Here is a 23,270-nt window from a genome sequence, read left to right on the forward strand (position 1 = left end):
TATTTCATAACCATAACTTTATTTTTTTGATTCAGCTTCCTGCTCATGTCAAAAATATTTGTTTAATCCCACCGTAACTCAGTTTTCAATTTTGTTGTCATTGATGTTGTTCAGATTTGTCAAAGAGAAAATCTAAATGAGTTCTATATTGTCTCCAGAGTGCCAGATAAATATTCCATAAACTCTGGCTCCTTTATTTCCCAGAAGATGAATCAGAAAACATGAACCTCCAATGAGTTGGAATTGTTCTGCATATATTCATCTGTTTGCACAATCAGCAACACCTCAGTATTTCAGTGAATTTGTGATCTTTATTGTTCTATAAGAAATGATGATTTCAGAAAAGCCTGGAAAGACTTACATGAACTAGTGCTTAGTGAAGTGAACAGAACCAGGAAAACATTGTGCACAGCTACAGCAAGATTGTGTAATGATCAGCTATCATAAATTTAGCTTTCCTCAGCAATTTGGTGACCAAAGTAATTCCAATAAATTGGCATCCACATCCAAAGAGAGAAATACGGAGATTGAATGTATTGAAACATGCTGTTTTCACCTTTTTTTTTCTGTATTTTTTCTTTCTTTCTTCTGGTTTTCCCTTTTGTTCTGATTTTTCTCTCCTAAAAAGTAAATGTACATGTATAACCTAAAAACAATTTTTAAAGAGTACAGAGCAACGCACGCACACACACACACACACACACACACACACACACACACGAATGCTTTCTCATGCTCTAAAATTCATTTTAGTGCTAGTTTCCCTCTACAGTTTCCACACAGAGGATATATGAAACATGCTGGAAATCATCTCTCTGGATTTTTTTAAACTTTTCAAGGGCAGCAGTGAAGTACTCTTATTGACCAATCGTGATTCATAATAATAGATTTAGTAATAACCTCTGATTGACAAACATTTATTAAAAACATATTTTTCAAAGCATCATTGTTAGTCCCAAGGATACAAAGAAGAAAATACAACCCCCCACATCAAAGAAATTTTATATTCATTAGGCTTGCTAAGTACAGAGAGGAGACTGTTATCCTCTCTGAACCCCTGATTTTTCAGTATGGCAGTTGCATTGACTACACAGAGTCCTCAGGAAAAGAGGACACCTTCATTCTCATCCTCATCCTCATCAATGCATTTATATTTCTTTAAAATTTGCAAACACTTTACATATTGCATCTCCTTTGATTTTTGACAACAGGCAACATATTTTGAAAAACAGTTTCCTGAGTTCACTCTAGGCCTGTCACAACTAATAATGGGCTGTTGATTTCTTTATATCTGGTTTATTTGTTAGGGTTAGAACATCTTGTACAATTACTACTGCTTGTTCTAACCCCATATCTGACCTGTCTCTTGAAAAAAATAAGTTGGGAGTGGAAAATTCCTACATGTTTCTCAGTAAAAATCTCAGCATTGTCGCAGTTTCTTGATAATCTCTTTTTCACTTTAGAACATTCTTGTTTTATTATGGTCATTAAATGGTCAAGCAAATATTCAAGATATCTGCCTGCTTTTGATGTATTTAAAAATCTCTTAATTATTAGCTCTGTATTTCCATGCAAAGTGCTCTTTTACATTCTTTTTATAGATTCATGTAATTTTCACCTTGTACCTACTCTTCCTCAGCCTCAGCAGTGAAACTCTGTTTTTTTAAAGTTTTATTTATTTTTTTCTGAGTTTAAGAAATAAAACAAGCATTTCCATAACATGATAGGATAAAAAAAAGCTGTTTGCACAGGAAACTGCAAATCTAATAGCTAATAAAGTTATCATATAACTTTTTTCCCTTTTTTCTTTTCTCTTCCCTTCCTCACCCTAGAGATGGCTACCATTAAATATAAGTAAGTGTGTGAAGTGTGTGTGTGTGTGTGTGTGTGTGTGTAGGTGGGTGGGTGGGTGGGTGAGTAATCCATTCCATACATAATTCTATTACTTCTTTCTCTGGATGCAGATAGTGCTTTTCTTCATGTCCTTTGTAGTTAATTTGGGTATTTGTAATACTCAAAATGACTTAGTCATTCACAGTTGTTCTTTAAAAATATCATTGTTACCATTTACAATATTTTCTTGGTTCTGCTCATTTTGTTCATCATTTCATGCAAGCATATTTTTCCAAATCATTAAGCTTATCATCTTTTATAGCACGGGATTATTTCATCATAATCTTATACCACAACTTGTTCAATCATTCCTTAATTGATGGACATTCCTGCAATTTCCAGTTCTTTGCTACCAAACCCTTTAATTTTAAAATATTTTTCCTCAGTGATTGTCTACTTCATTTAACCAGGGAGGACTTTGAGTGAGTATCTCTTCTTGCAATATGGTTTACAAATGATATAGTATACTATAGTAATACTAAAAACATTGGACTAGAATTTCCAAGTCCTAATTAAATGGGTCCTCATTCTGGCTCCATAGGGTCTATGGCCTTGCACAAATCACTTCATGTTAGTGTCCTCCTTGATAGAATAACTGAGATGGATTATATAATCAAAGTTCCTTCCAATTCTGAAAGTTTATATTTTTTTCCTAACTTATTAATAAAATATTTGAAATCAATCTTTTTCAGGTAATTTGATTTACAGGTAAATTGTTACTGCCACATTTTATAATAATGAAATTCTCTCAATGAATAACTAAAATCATTATTATTGTGCAAATGCTGTACTCCCCCAAACTTGGTAAATATTTTCCCTCTCAATCTTATTGCACCAGTTGGGAGAGCTATTGAATTTTATTCCATTATTTTTTCTATGTTTATTTTAGCCTGGGCTTTCTAGTGATACTTATGTCCAATAAGATTTTTTTCTGGACCATTATTCTTACATTTGCCCTTATAGTCAATGATTTATTACTAACCCTAAATTATCCTTCTTAATATTGCCTCTAGGGAGAACCAAATCTCTTCATTTTCTTTTTGCCCAATTCTAAGATACTCAGAATATCAAGGTTCTCTTATACCACTCATTCATTCAGCTTGTTTTTACATTAACAGAGAAGCATTTTCATATTCTAATTTGGCTTTTCTGCTGCTTCCTACACCTGTCAACCATCACTCCTATTTTCCTTAAACATGCTATTATATTCTCTGACAAAGTGTGCCAATCTTATCCTTGTCCTCTTAAATGCTCATTGCCTTTCCCTCAATTTTTGTTTAAAAATTAATTTTAGAGTCAGTAGTTGATAATCTAGCTTTGTGAATAATCCCTCTGTGCCTCAATTTCTTTATCTGTAAATTGGTTAAAATAATAATACCTTGGTGAGGACTTAATGAGTTAACATATGTAAAACTCTTTACAAACTTTAAAATGTAATTTTTTAACTGATAGCTATCATTTAAATAGTCTCTCATAAGTATTACTTGTGTGATCTTGAGCAAATCACTTCACTTCTAATGACTTCAATTTCCTCATCTGTAAAGTTAGATGTTTGGAATGGATGTCCTCTGAGGGCTCTTCCAGTTCTGTATTTATGATCCTATGATGCTTTCTATTAGACCTCTCTGATATACGTTTTCACCCAGCTGTAACTCAGCACTGTCATCTGTCAGTGAAGTAAAGATAAGAAAGGTGAGGGTCAGAAAGAACTCACAATATTATAGCTTGGGAAGAAGAAGTCAGTATTGAGGGCACTAGGCTGCAAATAGGAAAAGTGGAAAACTAAAACCTCGTATCTAACCAAACTTTTTTTTCTATGGTTGACGCTACATTTCCTTACTCTCAGACATGAAATCAGGTGGTGTTTTTAGTAGTTCCTTGCAATCTCATAGGAACAAAGCTCATCTCAGGGCCAAATGAGAACTTCTATGAAAGCTGGGTCCAATACATTAGATAATGCTTAGTGCTGTTGGTCTTCAATTTATATTCTTAATTTATAGAACACTGGATCTTTTATTAGAAAGTTCAATGATAAATTGTTCTTCCACTGAAACTTTCATAAATTTTTTTATAAGACTAGTTCTAGTGAAGCACAAGAGCTAATAAGGCTTATCAAGCTGAAAAAGCTTCTAGAATGGGCCCACTAATATAATAATATCACACCATATATAATATAATCCAAAGATGATACCTTGTTCAGAGTTTAGAAAAGCCCATCACTAAAAGGATGTTCATATTCTGATTTTTTGTTTAGTCATTTTTAGTCATATCCAACTCTTTGTAATTCCATTTGGGGTTTTCTTGGCAAAGATACTGAACTGGTTTATCATTTCCTTCTTCAATTCATTTTATTTATGAGGAAACTGAGGCAAAAAGCATTGAAGTGACCTGTGCAGAGTCACGCATATAGTAAATTTATCTGAGGGTAGATTTGAACTAAGGAAGATGAGTCTTCCTGACTTCAGGCCTAGCACTATATCCATTGCAACACCTAGCTGTCCTACATTCTGGGGACTACAACAACTCATAAAACCACTTACAAAGGCATAAAGAGATGGCTGTCTACATACATGGAAGTAATACCATTGAAATAATGGATCTTTAGAAGTATTGAAGAGTATGTTTTTCATCATCAGGTAGATAGCATATATTTTTGTCTTAAGAGACGTGACCTGCTTTATCTTGAAATGAAAATGAGAGAGGTTTGAAATATATCATAGATTTAGTGATGGAAGGGACTTTCTAGATCTATCCCCTAATGTTTACAGATAAGGAAATTAATGCCCAGAAAGGTAAATGATTTGCCCACCATCACTTAGATAGTGACAGAGAAGGAATTTAAACTGGATTTACTAATCCCAAATATATTACTCTTTCAACTGTACCATGCTGTTTTACTAATCTTAAATCCTTTGAACTTATAATCTTATTTATTTATACAACTATGTTTGTATATGTGAATGTGTAGAATGAGGGAATATAAAAATAAGTCATTGTTTACATAGAAGCAGAATTAAATAAACTATGTAGAAGTTATGATTGTGATATTGCTAAAAATATTCTATATTCAAAATAATAGCTAATATTTCTATAATGTTTTATGGATTGCAAAACTATATATATCAACTTATTTGATTCTCACAATACTCCTGTGAAGTAGCAAAGAAAGAAGGACTCTGACAGCATAACTCAACACAACAAATGCCAGACTTCTGCATTCAACCAGATAATATCTGTAAGAACAAAGTCCCCAGAGCACTAAGAGTCACTGTTTTCATTGCAGCTGTTCACCCTGCAACTACTGTTGACATGAATGACCTCTTGCTACTGGCTTCTTGGATATCTCTGTCTCTCCTTCTCTCTCTTTTTCCCTATCCTCCTCTTTCTGTCTTTATGTCACTCTCTCCTCTCCCCTCTCTATTTCTGTCTCTCTTCTCATCTCTTTGTCTCTCTATCTCTCTTCTCTTTGTTTGTCTGTTTCTGTCTATCTATTTTTCTGTTTTTCTCTGTGTGTCTTTTTGTCTCTCCTTGTTTTTCTCTGTGTGTATCTCTGCCTCTTTCTGTCTCTGTCTCTGTCTCTCTATCTCTCTTTTTCTCTGTCTCTGTCTCTCAGTCTGTGTGTATGTGTGTGTGTCTCTCTCTGTTTCTCTGTCTCTGTCTCTGTCTCTCTCTCTCTCTCTCTCTCTCTCTCTCTCTCTCTCTCTTTGTTATACTATAATTCTTTATACTTACAGAAACTTTAAATTTTAAAAACCAAATAGGAGTGAAGCATTGTTTTGGTGTGTGTTAGCTGGACGACTATTATAAATCTATTCTTCAGTTTTCTACCCTAGCCCCAACATAAATAATTTTTTCCTTCTAGGTTTCCGAAGACAAATAACCACAAGGACTCTGATTTTTAACCAGAAATTGATATGGCTTGCTCTATTCAGGGACTAACATTTTAAATGTATTTCAATATGGTACAGACTTAAAAGTCAGGAAGACCTGAATTCAAATCCAGCCTCAGATACTTCCTAGCTGTGTGACTTTGGACAAATCACTTATATTTCACTGCCTCATCTGTAAAATAAGGAAAATAAATTAGCATCTACCTCCCAGACTTATTATGAGAATAAAGTGAAAAAATATTTGTAAAACACTTAGCACAGTGTCTGGCACATTGTAGGTGATCAGTAAATTCTTATTTCCTTCCTTCTTTCCTTGCTACTTCACAGGAGTATTGTGAGAATCAAATAAGTATATACATATAGTATTTTGCAATCCATAAAACATTATAGAAATACTAGCGATTATCTTGAATATAGAATTTTTTTTAGCTATGTCACAATCATAACTTCATAAATAAACTATTTAATTCTGTTTCTATATTGGCTTGACTCAATATTATGTATTGTCCCTGTTAATTATATCAGGTTATACTTAATTCTAATTACTAAGGAATCCAAAGCTATGTTGCTTGTGAGTATATTTGAGAGTCTGCATGTGTGTGTGTATGTGTCTGTATGTATTTGTGTATAGATGACTGCCTATGACTGGGACAGAAATGGAATTCACATATAATCTTATTTTATGAAACAAAATTGTATCATTCAAAATTTTTCAAAATTAAAGATCATAGAATTAAAAAAAAATCTTAATACAGATTGTACTTAATTGTGAATAAAACATATGCAACAAGTGGTCATTCAGCTTTTGCTTGAAGAATATGGGAATGAGGGGGAAAGGAGCCTGGGAAGCATAGGAAAGAGAAGAACCACTACCTCCAGAGATAATCTAAAGTAATTTGGAATAGCTCTAATTATTAAAATTTTTGCTTGTCTACTTTTTTTTTGGACATCTTTTTATGGACATCTTCCCATTGTCCATAGTTCTGCCAAATAATGTCAGACAAGACATATCTCAATATAAGAGCCCTTGAAATACTTGAAATAAGATAACTGTGTTATTCCCCTCAATTTCCTCTTCTCTCTGCTCATCCTTTGCTCATTTCTTCAGTCAATCTTTGTATCATTTATAATTACTGTTATCCTCTTTTGGTCACTCTCCAGCTCATCAATGCACATACTAAAATAATAATGCCTAGAATTAAATACAATACTTCTAATATAGTCCAATCAAAACAAAATATAATGATAGCATCACATCCTTAGTCCTGAATATTGAACTTCTTTCAGTGAAACTTCAGATTGTGTTAGCTTCATTATTTCCTGTTGACATACTGAGCTTGCAGTTCTTTAAAAACTACAGATTTTTTTCAACCATACTTATAGACTTAGCCCCTCATGCTGTTAAAGCTTTGTTTGTTTTTTCCAAACTAAATTGCAAGACTTTTCTCTTTGAAATTTCATCTTATTGAATCTGGTCTCCTATCGTAATTTATTTAGTTTTGCTTTTTTGTTGTTTTGTTTTTTCTTTGAATCTTAAATCTGTTCTCCAATGTTTTGGTTATCTTTCGAAATTTAGTCTCATCTTCAAACCTCATAAGTATGCTATTCTGCTTTTATTCAAGTCATTAATAAAATGGTTAAATGGTACAAAGCCATACATGAAATATTCTAATGTTATAAAAACTATAAGAACAAAAAGCCAAGTCTTTCCAACAATCCGGCCTCAGCTAAGAATAAAATCTGGCTATCTTTGTGTCTGTACAGAACACTATTGAGACACTGATTCTATCAGCCCAAAGCTGATTTGCTTCATGATTAAATCACACTTGGTGTAAGAAAGAAAACAAGCCCAAAGAGAGGGTTTGCCTTTCCCAAACTCACCTGGCTAGGATGGGGAAACACCTCAGTAGTTGGGACACAATGCTTCCAAATTAGAATTCAGGTTCTTTCCCCTACATCAGAGTTTGAGCTTTGGTCTGCAGTAAGAAGTAAGTTTAATTTAATTTTCCAGAGGTGAATTTATGTACACATATACATACTCACATATATATATGTACACACACACACATATATACACATATACATAGGGATTTAGGTGGCACAATGAATACAGTACCAGGCCTGAAGCCAGGAAGACTCATCTTTTTAAATTCAAATCTGGCCTTAGACACTTAAAAGTTGTGTGATTTTGGGCAAGTCACTTAACACTGTTTCCCTCAGTTTCCTCATCTGAAGAAGGACATAACAAATCAGTCCAGTATTTTTGCCAAGAAGCCCAAATGGGGACCCAGAGAGTTAGACACAACTGAAAATGCTTGAAAAACAGCACATGCACAACTATACACATTTATGCATATGTATCTATATGAACATTTATACAAACATACATGTGTATATACACATAAATATATATTATATATATATATATATATATATACATATATAATGCATTTTTAATGGGGGGGAGTCAACCAACCAATTACCAAAAGTAATTTTAATATTAACAAATATATAAAAATAATAAAGCTCACACCATGGATCCTAATTGTAAAAGTTCATTAAGAAGGAAGTATTTATATAGTTTCTATTATGTGCTAGTCATTATGCTAATTGCTATATAAGTATCATCTTACTTGATCTTCACAACATTGGGAAGTAGATCCATTTTACATTAAGACAAAACACAGGTTAAGTGAGTTGCCCAGAGTCACACAACTAATAAATGCCTCAGGCTGGATTTGAGCTCAGGTCTTTCTGATTCCAGACCTAACAATTCTATCCCCTGTACCACAAGTTTCCAAAACCCTACATATGGACAATGCAGATATGTTCTTAACTATTCCAGCACAAGATTTCAGTCCCAAGAATCCCCAAATGGAAAAACCCCATCACAATCTGACACAGAAAGAGATTATCTCTTTTCTGAGTCAGTGAGAGTCTAAGATTTGTTTGTCTCATGAACTGTAAGATCTACAAATAACTCCCATACACATCTTTCCAAATGTGGAAAGCAAAATTAAAATAATTCCTTTCTGTAATTAAGTTTTTAGGAGGCAACTTAGAAGACAAACACAAATGATAAAGCAAATGTGTCAGTGAGGATGAATAAGTACATAACCTTCTCAGGTGGTACTAAGAATCTCATTTTTCAAAATAAGGCATTTTAAGGGGGGAGAGAATGTTATTGGATGATATTTTAAAATACTCCTCAAATGCTTTTTCTTCTGCAGATTTTTTAAGTGATTATTGAATTAGGGCATTTTTACTGTATAACTTCTACATTTGTATGTTCAGTGCTGTGATTCAAGAACTCAAAATCAAATTTGGAGAGGGACCTCAGTAGCCATCTATTAAAACCAATACACACAAAGATGCTTCTTCAATATCCCTCTTTCCACAAGGTTTTATCTAGCCTTTATTTGAAGATTTCTAATAAGTATATTCTATCCAGAATAGACATTTCATCTGTGGTCTAATTTATTAGGAAATTACATTAGTCATTCCAAAGATTGTGGTCAACTTCATGGATGAAAGCTTTAACAGCAATCAGACAGTTAATAATTAAATAGGACTTTCAGGATTTAAAAGTACCTTATAAATATTACTTATTTATTGCTCACTATCACCTTACATCAACAATCTTAAGAAATAAATATTATCCTGCCTGAAATACTTACTAGATGTATGATCCTGAGCAATGGCTCCTGTTTGCTTGAGTTTTCTCATCTATAAAATAATCCAAAGAAGAAAATGGCAAACTCCTCTAATATCTTTGCCAAGAAAATGGGGTTATGGAGAGTCATATAGATGAAAAACTGAAGCAAATAGAGATAAAGTAATTTTTACTGTGTCACAGCTTGCAAATATCGGAAACTAGAATTAAACTCAGACCTTAATTCATTATGATCTTTGTTGCTGTATCTAACTAGCATCTTAATAATTGAATCCCTAAAACCAAGGCTATCCCAGACCAGTCTAATCTAAAAATAATCTTTAGGAAAAGTATAAAATTGATGAAATGTACCTATCCAATTATATACCTTTCTATTCTTCTAACTTCACTCATCCTAGGTACTTACCCTACCTCCCTTTCTGTTCATGTAGAGAAACTTTTAAAATACTGATAATACATAATACAACTCTTCAAAGACAAAAATATGTCATTTCCTAAGGGATATTTGCCTTCCATAGGGATTAGGGAACTCTTAAAGATGATTGTTGTTGTTCATCCTTTTTTCATAAGAAGGTCCATGGCATCAGGGAGGTGATACCATGACATGCAAGTGAATTGGATTTCAATGAAGAAGGATTTGCAAGATCATCTGCCTCAATTTCCCCTCCAGAGCCAGCTGGGACCAGTGACAAAATATAGATCAAGATGGCTGGAGATGGCCCTGGATGCAATGGCCTTTTTAAGCTATGTTTTATAACAAATCTCAGTTTGACTGACCTATTTGATCTTAAAGTTCAAATAAAGAACAGATAATAAATGGGACACATACCTCCTCACAGAGAGGTGACATTCAAGATATAGAATGAAACATTTTTGGACTTGGTCAATATGGAAAATTGATTTTCTTAACTATTCATTTTGTTAGAGGTATTTTCTTTCTTTTTCTTCCAATGAGAGGATGGTGTAGAGAAAGGAAATAAAGAAAATAAATGCTTATTAACTGACAAAATACAATTAAATTTTTTAATCATAGGAGGATAGGAAGTAAGGATAGTATTTAGTGGAGCAGAGATGCTGACAATCCACTACTCCTAAAATCCAATCCATACCCATCTAATACCAGAAAGTTTGTTTAATAGCTTATGTTTTGAAGTAAATCAAAAGTTTCAGGGGCCAGAAAAAAACATTGAAAATAACAAAGAATGGGGGAAAAATCATCTTGGCCACATCAAAATAGGGAAATTATAATTTACCCACTGAATTTAAAAGATTTTTCCCAACACATGATTCAAAGAAATCCTTCATAATCATTTTTTCCTGAAAACAATAGGGATAAATGTAATCATCCTTTTTAATAAAATCATACAGAGAAATTGATTTGGAAAGTATATTGAAGAACATCTAGCACAACCCCTTAATTTACAGATGATAAAACTGAAGCCTATGTAATGCTGGAGAAACTGAGCAAGACAAAGATTAGAGACTATTTAATAATTTATTAAATAGAGAGATATACTGGGACCAATGGATACATGTTTGGTCCCAGGGCTGAATGAGACTATCATCTCCAAGAATCCAGCAAACAATCAGAGTTTTCAATGACATATATACATGTGGATCAGATGCAGAGGGTAGACTGAGGCAGGGGCAGAGTCAGGGTCCTGAGAGCAGGAACAGATCTGAAGGGATGGGGTGAGCCTCTAGAAAGGGGATGACAATCAGGGGGAGGCACCCTAGACATGGGGAGAGGCATCTTGATAAGACAGTATCTGATATTCTAATAGCTTGGGATGGGGAGAGGCATTCTGATTTTCTATCAAGTATTCTGATAAAGAGGGAGAGGAGGTTTTGCAGAACTGAGAAGCAGGGAAACCAAGACCGGACTGAGTCAGGATAATTAGGGAAACTGAGTCAGGACAATAAAAGAGAACTGTGGCATAACCCCTAGGAAATTTAAATGACTTCCCCAGATTTTCTCAAATGCTGCTAAGCATTAGAGACAGAATTCAAACCCAGGTCTTCTGAGCCTGTGCTCTTTCTACCTTACCACAGTCTCTCCTAGAGCCTATTCAATCTCAGTGTCATGAGCCCTTTCCCATTCCTGGGGGTAGACATGGGGGGAACAATGGCCAAGAGCTCAGAAATTCTAAGAATTATACACTAGGCACCATGCTAAGAAAGATGGTCACATGATATAACCCATGCTTTTTTTACTAGCATATACTATCTCCTCTTTCTCTGAATATTAAAAAAAACTTAAATATCATTTTATATAAATCGTTCATAATGTTGGCATCTCTATCTAATACTGACTCTACCCCACAGTGAATAAACATGACAATCAGGCTTGTAAAACAGCTCTTTTCTCTGTATTTTAAAAAGAATGGCTTGCATATATTTTCCCTTAGAAAAAGAAGGAATAATTCTGCTCTAGTCCATCCACTCTATCAAACTCCTACTCTAAATCCCCAGATAGGATGGTGATTATCATAGTAAGCATTGGGGAAGATGTGGAGAGAATAACTCATGTGTTTTTGAGACATACTGCCAAGAATTTGCCAAGTTAGCCCATGTGTTTATAATGCTTCTATATATAATGCATTTTTTTTTCATTAGCTCACATGATTTCCTCCCATTTGCACTTACTAGGCTTCAGTATGCAGGTGATTAAAGAAATAATAAAAGCATTCATGGGGTGCTTTTCTCACAATGGTACGATGAGATAATTAGTGAAAATAATTCCATTTTGCAGATGAGAAAGCTGAAAATTAGTGATTTTTTAAAAAATTATATTGATAGTAAATAAAAGATCCAGGCCAAGTTCAGATCTGTTGGGGGTTTTTTAACTATATCACATCTGCCTCTTAAGAAGTTAAGTAGGAAGACTCCACTAGTTCCTGCAAACTCCATTGGTTGCTGAGAATACTACTAATGGCTGTAGACTATACTGAAGGCTGATAACCATCTCATATGGCCAAGATCAAACTTATATAGATAAGGTAAAAAGGATAAAAATGGGTAGATAATTTTGTTTTTGTAATGATGAGCAATTCCATCAGTAGAGAGAATACCCTGATAAAAATCTTCCAATACAGCTTGTCAACTACCCTGGGAATTGGAGTCTCATAGCTGTGACAGTGGCCCAAGATGACACAGATTATATTTTGTTAGAGGTAAATCTTGAATCCTAATCTTTTTTGACCCAAAAACCAACTCCATATCCACCATGCCACATTTTATCTAGCCAGACAGAAAGACAGATAGGCATCTTGGACTTGAGGTCAGAAAGCCTGAGTTCCATTTCTAAGACTTTCACATGCTAACCACATAATATTGGACAAACCATTTCAAAACTTCAGGCTCTTCATCTACAAAGGGGAAGAAATAATATCTATATTGCATGCTTCATAAGAATGTTGTAGGAAGACTATATCATAAGTCTTTAAGACTGAGGTGAGGAACCTTTTTCCTGACAAAGGCCATTTGAATATTTATAACATCATTTGTGGACCATACAAAATTATTAATTTAGAGAACTTGATCTGTGGGAAGTTGTTGTATCTGGCTTTCAGCTCATCATTACCTGCTATTGACTTAGCAAATGATTTTGCAGGTTTTATACACCCCCTCCTTTAAGGCATTACAAAAGAATGACAATTAAGCAGGCATTTGCAAAATTAGGAGCACTGGATTTAGAGAGAGAGAATCTTGTGTTTTGAATCTTGTTGCAGTTGAGTTATTTTTCAGTTATGTCTGACCCTTCGTGATCCCATGATCAAGGATTATAAAGTGGTTTACTATTTCCTTCTGCAATTTATATTAAAAATGAGGAAATTTGAGGCCCAGAGTTACAGTCAGTAACTGTCTCAGGTCAGCACTCTATTAAGTACTTTATCCCTAATGCAGTTTAGGCAGAGTAGAATACATTAAGACTATGACTTCCCTAGCTTAGTTTAACTCAGTAGCTTTGAGGAAAACCAGATTACACTATTGACATATCAATCTTAGAACTTACTAAACGCTCCCCTTTCTTTTTTTTTTTTCCACACAAACAACTTACTAACCCCATTTTCCTCCATTTTATATTCATGAAGCTGCTTTTCAGGAAACCATGTAAGACCTATACTCAGTCTAAGTTCTAGCATTTTTTTTAATTTCAAATTCTCTCCCTCTTACCTCTCCCTCCCCCAGCCCACTGAAAAGGCAAATAATGGGATATCAATTATAAATGGGAAATCATACAAATGTATTTCCATATTAATCATGTTACAAAAAAAAAGTGAAAAAAACTATATTTCAGTTTGTCCTGAGAGTTCAACAGTTCTTTCTTGACCCAATTAGAGATTGGTAGCATTTTTCTTCATGACTCCTTTGGAATTATCTTGAATCATTGTATTGATTTGAGCAACCAAGTCTTTCCATATTTACAATATTATTGCTACTATGTGCAAGGATCTCTTTGTTCTGCTCATTTCACTTTATATCAATTCAGATAGTCCTTCCCATGCTTTTTTGAAACTATCCTGTTCATCATTTCTTATAGCACAGTAGTACCCCATCACAATCATATGCTACAACTTGTCCTATCATTACCCAATTTGGGGGCATCCTCTCAATTTCTAATTCTTTCCCACTACAAAAAAAGTTGTTAACAGTATTTTTGTGCATGTCAGTTTTTTTCTTATTCTTTGATCTTTTGGGGGGTATCAAACTGGTAGTAGTATTGCTAGATCAAAAGGTATGCACAGATTTATAGCCTTTTGGGTATACTCTTCATTTTCATTAATATTCATGCTATTTCAGGAAAAAAAAGGTGAACTTGATAGTGAATGAAAATGTTAGTCAATGAAAGCCATTAAGAATCCACTTTGGCCAGTTAATTTTAGGAATTGTATGTATTTTGGAAAGGATGAAAAGAATATGCAATCAAAATTAAAACTAAAAATCTAGTCAGATCAAGCTACTTACACATATAGATGTCTAGATTTTGGGGGAGAATGGTGATAGTGGTCATTTCATTTGAAACCTGTTTACAAATGCAGATCGTAATTAGCTTGGCAAGTTAGAATTTTAGATACATGCCCAGTCACTAACAGGTTAAATGTTTTGTGCAAAGTTGGAGATATACACATACATATATACATATACATATACACATATGCATAAATATACACACAATTGAATATAGAAATCTATCTTACCCAACAGGGCAATGCGAAGGGAAGGGGATAAGAGAAAAGCATTGGGGTTGATAAAAGGGAGGACAGATTAAAGGAGGCAGTGATCAAAAGCAAAACTGACTTTTGAAATGGACAGGATAAAAAGAAAGAAAGAGAAGGAAAAACATAAAATAATCGGCTGGAGGTAAATATATAAAAATCATAACTATGAATGTAAGTGTTTGAGCTCCCTCAAAAAGTGGAAAATAGCAGAATGGATGAAAAACCAGAATCCAACAATATGTGTTTACAGAAGCATATTTGAAACAGAAGGACACACATAGAGTTAAAATAAAGGGCTAGAGCAGATCTAATATGCTTCAGCTGAAGAAGAAAAAGAAAGAAAGAAAGAAAGAAAGAAAGAAAGAAAGAAAGAAAGAAAGAAAGAAAGAAAGAAAGAAAGAAAGAGGCAAGGGTAGCAGGGTAGCAATCATGCTCTCAGACAAAGCAAAGAAAAAATAGATTTAATTAAGAGATAATCAGAGAAACTACATTTTGATAAAAGGTACTTTAGAAAATAAAGTAATCTCAAATTTGTTTATAGCTGTGTTTCTAATAAAGGTATCTTTTCTCAAATAAATGGGAAACAGAAGTCAAATTTATACAAATAAGAATATTCTCCAATCGATAAACTGCCAAGGTAATTTTTGGCAGAAATCAAAGTCATCTAAAGTTATATTTTAAAAAAAAACACTACAAATAACTATTGATTAATAAATTAAAACAACTCTGAGGTACCACTTCACAGCTATCAGAAATGACAAATGCTGGAAGCAATTATAGAAAATAGGTATACTGTATACTGTACAGTTGGCAGAGTTGTGAACTGATCCAAACATACTAGAAAACAATTAAAATGAAATCATTACCACCACCATTCCAAAAATCTAGACATCTATATGCAAAGGTAGTTTGATCTGACTAGATTTTGATTGCATACTTTTTCCACCCTCTCCAAATACAATATCTAAAATAACCTGGACAAAGTGGATTCTCATTGGTTCTCATTGACCAAGATCTTCATTCACTATCAACTTCACTTTTTTCCCTCTAAAATAACATAAATATCAATGATTCAGCAGACAAAGATCTAGGTAACAAATTTGAGACATGAAACTATTAGATTTGGAAATCCTGTTTCTCTTATCTGCTGAATCAGTGGAAGGACAAGGAACTAAGCAGGTCAGTGACATAGTAACTATGTTTACTGAACTTATTATGCATTAAAATTAGAATAAAACCTATGTGCATATATGTATAATGAATGTATATAAACATATGTGAATACAGAAATATATATATTCACATATGTATGTGCACGTATATATGATAAAGTAATAACATTCACATACACACACACACGCACACACACACACAAACTGAGGTAACTAGGTAAAGAAGTAGATAGATTGCTGAACTGGTAGTCTGAAAGACCTAAATTGAAATCTTTGTATATGTACTTACTTAGCTATATAACTCTGGAAAAATCACCTACTATCTCTCATAGTTTCCTCAGTCATAAAATAAGAATAGCAATCACACCTATCTCCCAGAGTGGTCTTGAGAATAAAATGATATAATTAATATTCATGAAGTGATTTGCAAACCTTAAATTAGTATAATCTTAGTTATTATTAATAATATTTATATTACAAATTACTAATATTTATATTTGTATTATTCATACCACAAAATAAATCTTAAGTCAAGGATTAGTAACTGGACAGAGTGGTATAAGCTTATGTAGGAAAGGTAATTTTTCACATGAGGCAGAAGATGGATGCATGAAATCAGCATCTGTATCCTACTTATTCAATCAACAAAGTATGAGAAGTAGAGAGTTTTCTTTCCTGCAGGGTACCCCAGAGGCACATTGCTATACCCTAAGAAGAGTTAGACCCAAAAGAAAAGGTTTTTTACTAAAAGAAGTTCAGCACCATGAGCATGGATCTTTCAGTTTACAATTCTATTTTTAAATGTTACATGGATATTTCATAAATTCATTAATAAGTTATAATTTCCATAATTATTCAGATTATCTCTCTTTTGCATATTTTAGCTGTGGTTAAGAATAATATAATGCAGAAACTTGATTAAAATATTTGACATATTTAAGAAGGCTTCTCCATTTTCAGAACATTTTCACTCAGACAATACAATATGGAATTGAATCTGAATCTTACTAATATTAATCTAATTGCATGCTTAATTCTGTAAATATGGGATAATGTTATTGTAAATAAATTATTGCCTAAGGCTTATTAAAAACCATTAACTTCATTTGAATACTGAATTAATTTTAACAACTGTTATGCTTTATTCCAAAGTTAGTTAATCATATAAATATATTTTTTCTTTATAAAATTTTCCAGCTATTAGTTCCAGCTATTAGGATTCTGGATACTTCTATTGTTTACTAATTTTACTTCCAGGGTAAACATTGAAGTTGATGTAGTTGTGACATTCCAGTCACACAAGTCCATTGACTTCAGTACCAGAATCAACAAATTTTCAATATTGGAATAGATTTTACAAGTCATCTAGTATAGGAGTCTTGGGGTTTTTTTGGTGTCACAGACCCTTTCTCAGAATAATAATTTTAAGTGGATAAAATAAGTGTAGACAATTATAAAAGGATCAAATTATATTGAAATATAGTTGTTAAAAAAAAAAAAGGCATGAATTCATGGACTCCAGATAAGAACTCATGAATTCTAGCCCTAACCATATTTGAAAAACAATCCCAACTGTAGCATATGGGCTTAAAGGTCCTTCCTAATTTTTTTCTTTTTCCTATTTTTGCTCAAAGATCTCTTAAAATAGCACATTGTACTTTTAGATAACTCTGTTGGAAATTTTTTCCTTAAATCTCTCAAAACAATACAATGCAGCATAGCAGATAAAGCACCTGGTCTTGGAATAAGGAAGACTTGGGTTCAATTTCAGTGACATACTACTTGTATGATCATAAACAAATCATGTGGCCACTCTGCCCTAGGCAGCCTCCAAGAAAATGAATTATGGAGCATTTGCAGATCTGCATTCTAAGAGTGGTAGGAGTTTCCACCTTGGGGCTTCCCCCATGAAGAAAGTACTAGGAATTTTATAAAATACTTGAAGGAATATAAAATATCTTCTTTGCAACATGATGAAGTAATTTGAGTTTAGTCAGTGCTACCCAACTATAAGTTATAAAACCCTTAAGATCATTTATTATTCTGCCCCTACTAAAAAGGCTGATTTTAGAACTAAATTTCCAACAAGAATTCTTTTCATTCCAATCTGTTAATCTCATATTTCGTCTTTCTCAAAGACCAAGTATGAAATCTCAAAACTGAAAACACTTAAATTTTTCTAATGACTTTAATCTGGGGTTTATTGCACACATATAAAAATAAGGGTAAATACGGAGAGGGAAACATTTCACATTTAATTCTATTATTCAGCAGACTAGGCAGTAGTTCCCATATTTAATCTTGCAAACATTTTACAGGTAAAATATTTGTAAATATCAATAGAGATAGGGCAACACAATGGCACTTGGGAGATCTGGGTTCTAGCTTGAGTTCTGATAACTAGTTTGCATTGTGACCTTGAGCAATTTACCATAATACTCTTGACCTTGGTTTCCTAATCTATAGAATGGGAAGAGTTGGATTAGATAGTCTCTAAAATCCTTTCAAATTCTATATTTTTTATCCTGACTTTAGTATTGCTGAATAGATCTACTAACATAAGTTGTACAGATAAGTTGTGTTTTATAGCCTAGTTAAGTCTGTATATTTAACCCCAAAAAAAGAATTGGTGAAGCAAGGGGAGGGCAGAAAAGTAAATAAAATTGGAATTAAATGATTGTCATTAAGTTTCTGAGGGGTAGTCATATGGAAGGAGTAAAACCAGTCTAAAACCAGGTTTTACTTGGATCCAGAGAGCCACTAGTACCAGTGAATCAAAGTTGCAGATAAACAGATTTGCAAATGTAAACTAAACTTCCCTAACAATTAGAGATGCCTTTGTGGTGGCAAAGAATTAGAAAATAAGTGAATGCCCATCAATTGGGGAATGGCTGAATAAGTTATAGTATATCAAAATAATAAAATATTATTGTTCTATAAGAAATGATGAACACACTGATTTCAGAAAATGCCAGGAAAGGCTAACATGAACTGATGCTGGGTTAAGAGAACAGAACCAGGAAAACTTTATAAACAGCAACAGCAAGATTGTGTGATCATTAGTTATGATAGACTTAGCTCTTCTCAGCAATTCAATGATCCAAGGCAATTCCAAAAACTTTGAAGAGAAAATGCCATCCACATCCAAAGAAAGACCTATGAAGACTGAATGCAGATGAATGTATATTGCTTTCTCTTATTTTTTCTTGGTTTTTTTTTCTTTTTCATGCTTTTACTCTTTTGTTCTGACTTTTCTCTCCCAATATGACTCATATGAAAATATATAAAAATGAATGTATATGTGTATTCTAAAAAATTTTTTTTAATTAAAAAATAACTGGAGCTGCACAGAAGTAAAATAGGCTATCAGAGAAGTCAGTGAGTTCCATAGCCAAAAAAGTCTTTCAGTAAAAGCTATAATGGTATTATATGTAAATTTCATATCAAGATATGGGTGGGAATTGATAACCTTTGAAATTGCTTTTAACTATGAAATGCTGTAGTCACTTCCTGTTTAAGAATCTATGGGAGAAAAAAACTTTTAGCTACTATATCTTCTTACATTCTAATTCCATGAAAAGTGTCATTTGTCATTGGGAGGGAGGGGGCCAAAGTTATTTCTAGGCCTATTTTTTTTAATGCTATTATTTAGTGTTTTCATGTTTAGTCAGCAGTATGCCCCACATGTTAGAAACATCAAAACCACTACAAAACATATGTGAGTTCATAATGCTCTTCTAAAAATGATCCAAGAAATGTCATTTTAGGAGGTAAAATCAATATATATTTTGGTTCATTAGCCAAGTACATAATGGCTATTTCTAGCATCTCCTCAGACCCTCTGTTTAACCAGACTGTGTAGCAATGCTTGGCCTGAAGCATTTCTATTTTTATCTCTAATGGAACAGTCTTAAATTGCTTATTTTCTGTTTACTAAAGTCATCCAATTTGTTACCATGGAAACTATGACAAGTGCCATAGCTAACTGTTTTATTAAGTGGATTGAAGATACAGCTGGAAAACTTGAAGGTGTAGAATGTCATTTTTAATACACATAGAAGTATCTTCCATAAATACCATGTTCACATTTATAGAAAATATGAAATTAGTTATAAAGGAAATACCCTACATTTTTAATTTGGAAGGCTCTAGTATCTGACTGTCTAAATTTCAATTGACAGCAATCCTCAACTTCCACAGATGCTGCATTCCAAAGTTCATTACTAAACCAGTTACTTGTAATGCAGAACACATTTTCTTATGAAGACAGTGTTCCAAATGAGGGCTAGATTTCTAGGTTAGCTCACAAAATGCAGCTCTGTTAATGGAGATAAAGTATAAAACTAGTAATACTAACCTGATTCAGTTTATATTGTCTACAACACAACATGGAATTCGTAGGCTAAAATGACAAGTGCCTATTAGCAATACAGGGCCACTAGCAAGATCAAGGAGTTTTAGAACATACCTGAACAAGGCTATAATAACTAACATTTGTAGAGTGTTTTTGTACTTTCAAAGCACAGAAATTTAAATTATCTTATGGCTCCCTCCATGAGGCCAAAGAAAAATGGTGTTAACTTTATTTGAGGGGCCTTTGTCTGTTCTATTATATACATTGGAAGAATGGAAACGAAAGTAGGGTGAGGTGTTGTCCATAGATCAAGTTGAGCTAGATAAATCCTATATTCTTTTTATTCTGACAATGAGATTCTGTGGTTTGGGGTCCTGGAAATAAAAGCTAGAGTTTCTTTTATCTTGTGAGCTTAACCTCCCCAAGAAAAAATGTGAAATGAATCAGACTTATTTTTGATGTTCTCTCACATTTTTGTGCTATTCTAACATCCTTAGTGACCTATTATCCAAGTTCACAGGCACCCAAGTACCCTCATATGATTTTTAATTTTCATATTTGGGCATTGCAAAACTCTCTTTTCCCTTCAGTCAAAACTCCTATAAACATTTAGTACAACTGATCTCTGTAGAGTTAGGAAGAGTACAATTTGTTTGAACTAATACATAATAATGTATGGATGATGGATAGCACCATAACCTTCCAACAGGCAATTTGCATTTTTTAAAGAGGGTATTTATTAACCCAAATGAATCTTTCATTATTTGCATTTTTAAGCAATCCTGGAAAGGGGAAAATAAAAACAAAACAAAAACAACCTTTATCGCCTCAGGGAAAGGTTTTTGTTGTTGTAGTAGTAGTTTTATAGGGAAAAATCATATATATGTTCCTCTAAGAATACATTCCTTTAGGTATTCAAGTGTTCCAAAGCTACTTCTCTTTCTCCATTTTTCACCCAAAAGATATCCTATATCTTCCCCCTTTTTCTACAAGGACTACCATAATGTTAATAGTGGGTCCTTCCACCAAATAAGTCTGAGGCAATGGTAAAAGTGCCCATTTGTGTGAAAAGGATTGGCTGAAAATTAAATCTGTAGTAAGTAATGATGTAAAAATAATGTTGTTTTCCCAATTTGTTGCGTAAAATTTCTATCTGATTACCTTGTTGATTGAAGAGATCAAAATAACATTTTTTTATTTTAAATTAACAGTGAATGTAATCAACAATTTAATATAGTCCTCTAATTTAATAAAGGATTCCTTTTCCAGCTCCCAACCCTTTAGTTTAGATGATGTAACTTTAGCAGGCTTTCTTAAAGTGAGAAAAAAAACGGGAAAGACTTGTGATAGCATATTAGAACTTTAGAATTCCTTATTACTTTTATCAGGTGAAGGGAATGAGGTGCATTTGTTGAGGAGCCTTTGAGTGGCAGTATATCTGTCAAGTCTGCTTCATCTTTTAGTAGTTTTGTGAACTCTCAGAACCATTTCATCTGCAAAAATGGAACTGATGATACTTCTACTTAAAAGCATTGTCAAAACAAATTATTTAAACATTTTATAATCTATTAAGGTGACATATAAAGGTATGATAATAAATTTGATACTAAATTCAAACATGATTAAATACATAAGCCAAATAAATAACCACGGAATTTCAAAGTTGGAAAAGACCTCCATGGCCCTCTAGAAAACAAATGGCCATCCAGTCTTTCCTTGAAGATATTTCCCTTCAGGGGGAACTTATTACTTCCCAAGGCAGTCCATTCTACTTTGGGATGATTCTGGCTCTTGGAAGATGTCTCCTTGAAATTTTACCTTTAAGAGTTTAGGTTTCATAAATGTATTTGTTAGATTAATGTTTTAAAAAACACTTTAAGGGGCAGCTAGATGGAGTAGTGGATAGAGCACTGACCCTGAAATCAGAAGGACCTGAGTTCAAATCTGACCTCACAAACTTAATACTTCCTAGGTGTGTGACTTTGGGCAAGTCACTTAACCCCAATTGTCTGATACACATACTCAAAGATGCTTTTGAAAGCTTAGATTTTCTTTGTTTTTAGAGAGAAAGGGTTAGGTGGTGCAATATATCAAACACTGGAACTAAATTCAAATCTAGCTTTAGACACCTTTGTGCGTGTCATTTTAACCTCCCTCAGCCTCAGTTTCCTTAGCTTAAAATAGTGATGATAACAATAGGACCTACCTCCCAGGATTGTTATGGGGATAAATTGAGATAATATTTATAAAGAGTTTCTCAAACTTTAAAATACTATATAAATGCTAGCTACTATCTTAGGAAGAGATGAATTAAACTAGTAAGAGAGAAGGCAAGTGAAATTTTATATTCATTACCTACATGATATGATGATAGGTTTGTCTACACACGATTTCAAAAATAATGTTTTTATTCAGATATACATTTGTACAGTGCTATTAAATGAAATTCAGATTAATGGTAAATTGCATACATTGTACAATATTTTTCTGTTTGGGGTAATTATCTAAGAAAGAAAAATCCATAGAGATTTCTTATGACCTTGAAGTTGTAAGTAAGTAAGTGAAGTAAGAACTTAAAATTTGTCTCTTCATCTCCTTAGGATCAACCTTCATTTGTAATACTCACATAATTCCAGTGAAAAATCAAGAGGGAGTGGCTATGATGTTCATCATCAATTTTGAATATGTGACTGATGAAGAGAATGCTGCCTCCCCAGAGAGGTTCAACCCAATATTACCAACAAAACCCGTAAATCGTAAGTTCGAGAAAAAACAATAATCTTAATGTTACCATTGTTTGTCTGTCATTCCATTCTTTGTCATCTCTGGTAAAGCTTCAAATTATGTCTTAACTTGTGAAGGAACACAATTTCTTAGGAAACCACTAGTTCAGAGGTCTTTAAACTGGGGCAACTAGAGGACTCAGTGAATAGAGAACTAGATATGGAGTCAGGAAGATCTGAGTTCAAATCTAGCCTCAGACATTTAATGACTGTGCCTCAGTTTCCTCATTGGGAAAAGATCTGAAGAAGAACATAGAAAATCACTCTTATATTTGCCAAGAAA

General features: G+C 33.3%; 1 protein-coding gene across 3 annotated transcripts in view; it reads left to right on the top strand.

The window, feature by feature from the left end:
* Nucleotides 1-23,270, top strand: part of KCNH7 (potassium voltage-gated channel subfamily H member 7) — a 605,555-nt gene that overhangs the window by 380,123 nt on the left and 202,162 nt on the right. For all 3 annotated transcript variants that reach the window (XM_031960570.1, XM_031960571.1, XM_031960572.1), the window contains exon 3: nucleotides 22,805-22,960. In XM_031960570.1, coding sequence (XP_031816430.1) covers nucleotides 22,805-22,960 — 156 coding nt within the window. The remainder of the gene's footprint in view (nucleotides 1-22,804; nucleotides 22,961-23,270) is intronic.

The sequence above is a fragment of the Sarcophilus harrisii genome, chromosome 3 (genome assembly GCF_902635505.1).
Source record: "Sarcophilus harrisii chromosome 3, mSarHar1.11, whole genome shotgun sequence".
NCBI lineage: Eukaryota > Metazoa > Chordata > Mammalia > Dasyuromorphia > Dasyuridae > Sarcophilus > Sarcophilus harrisii.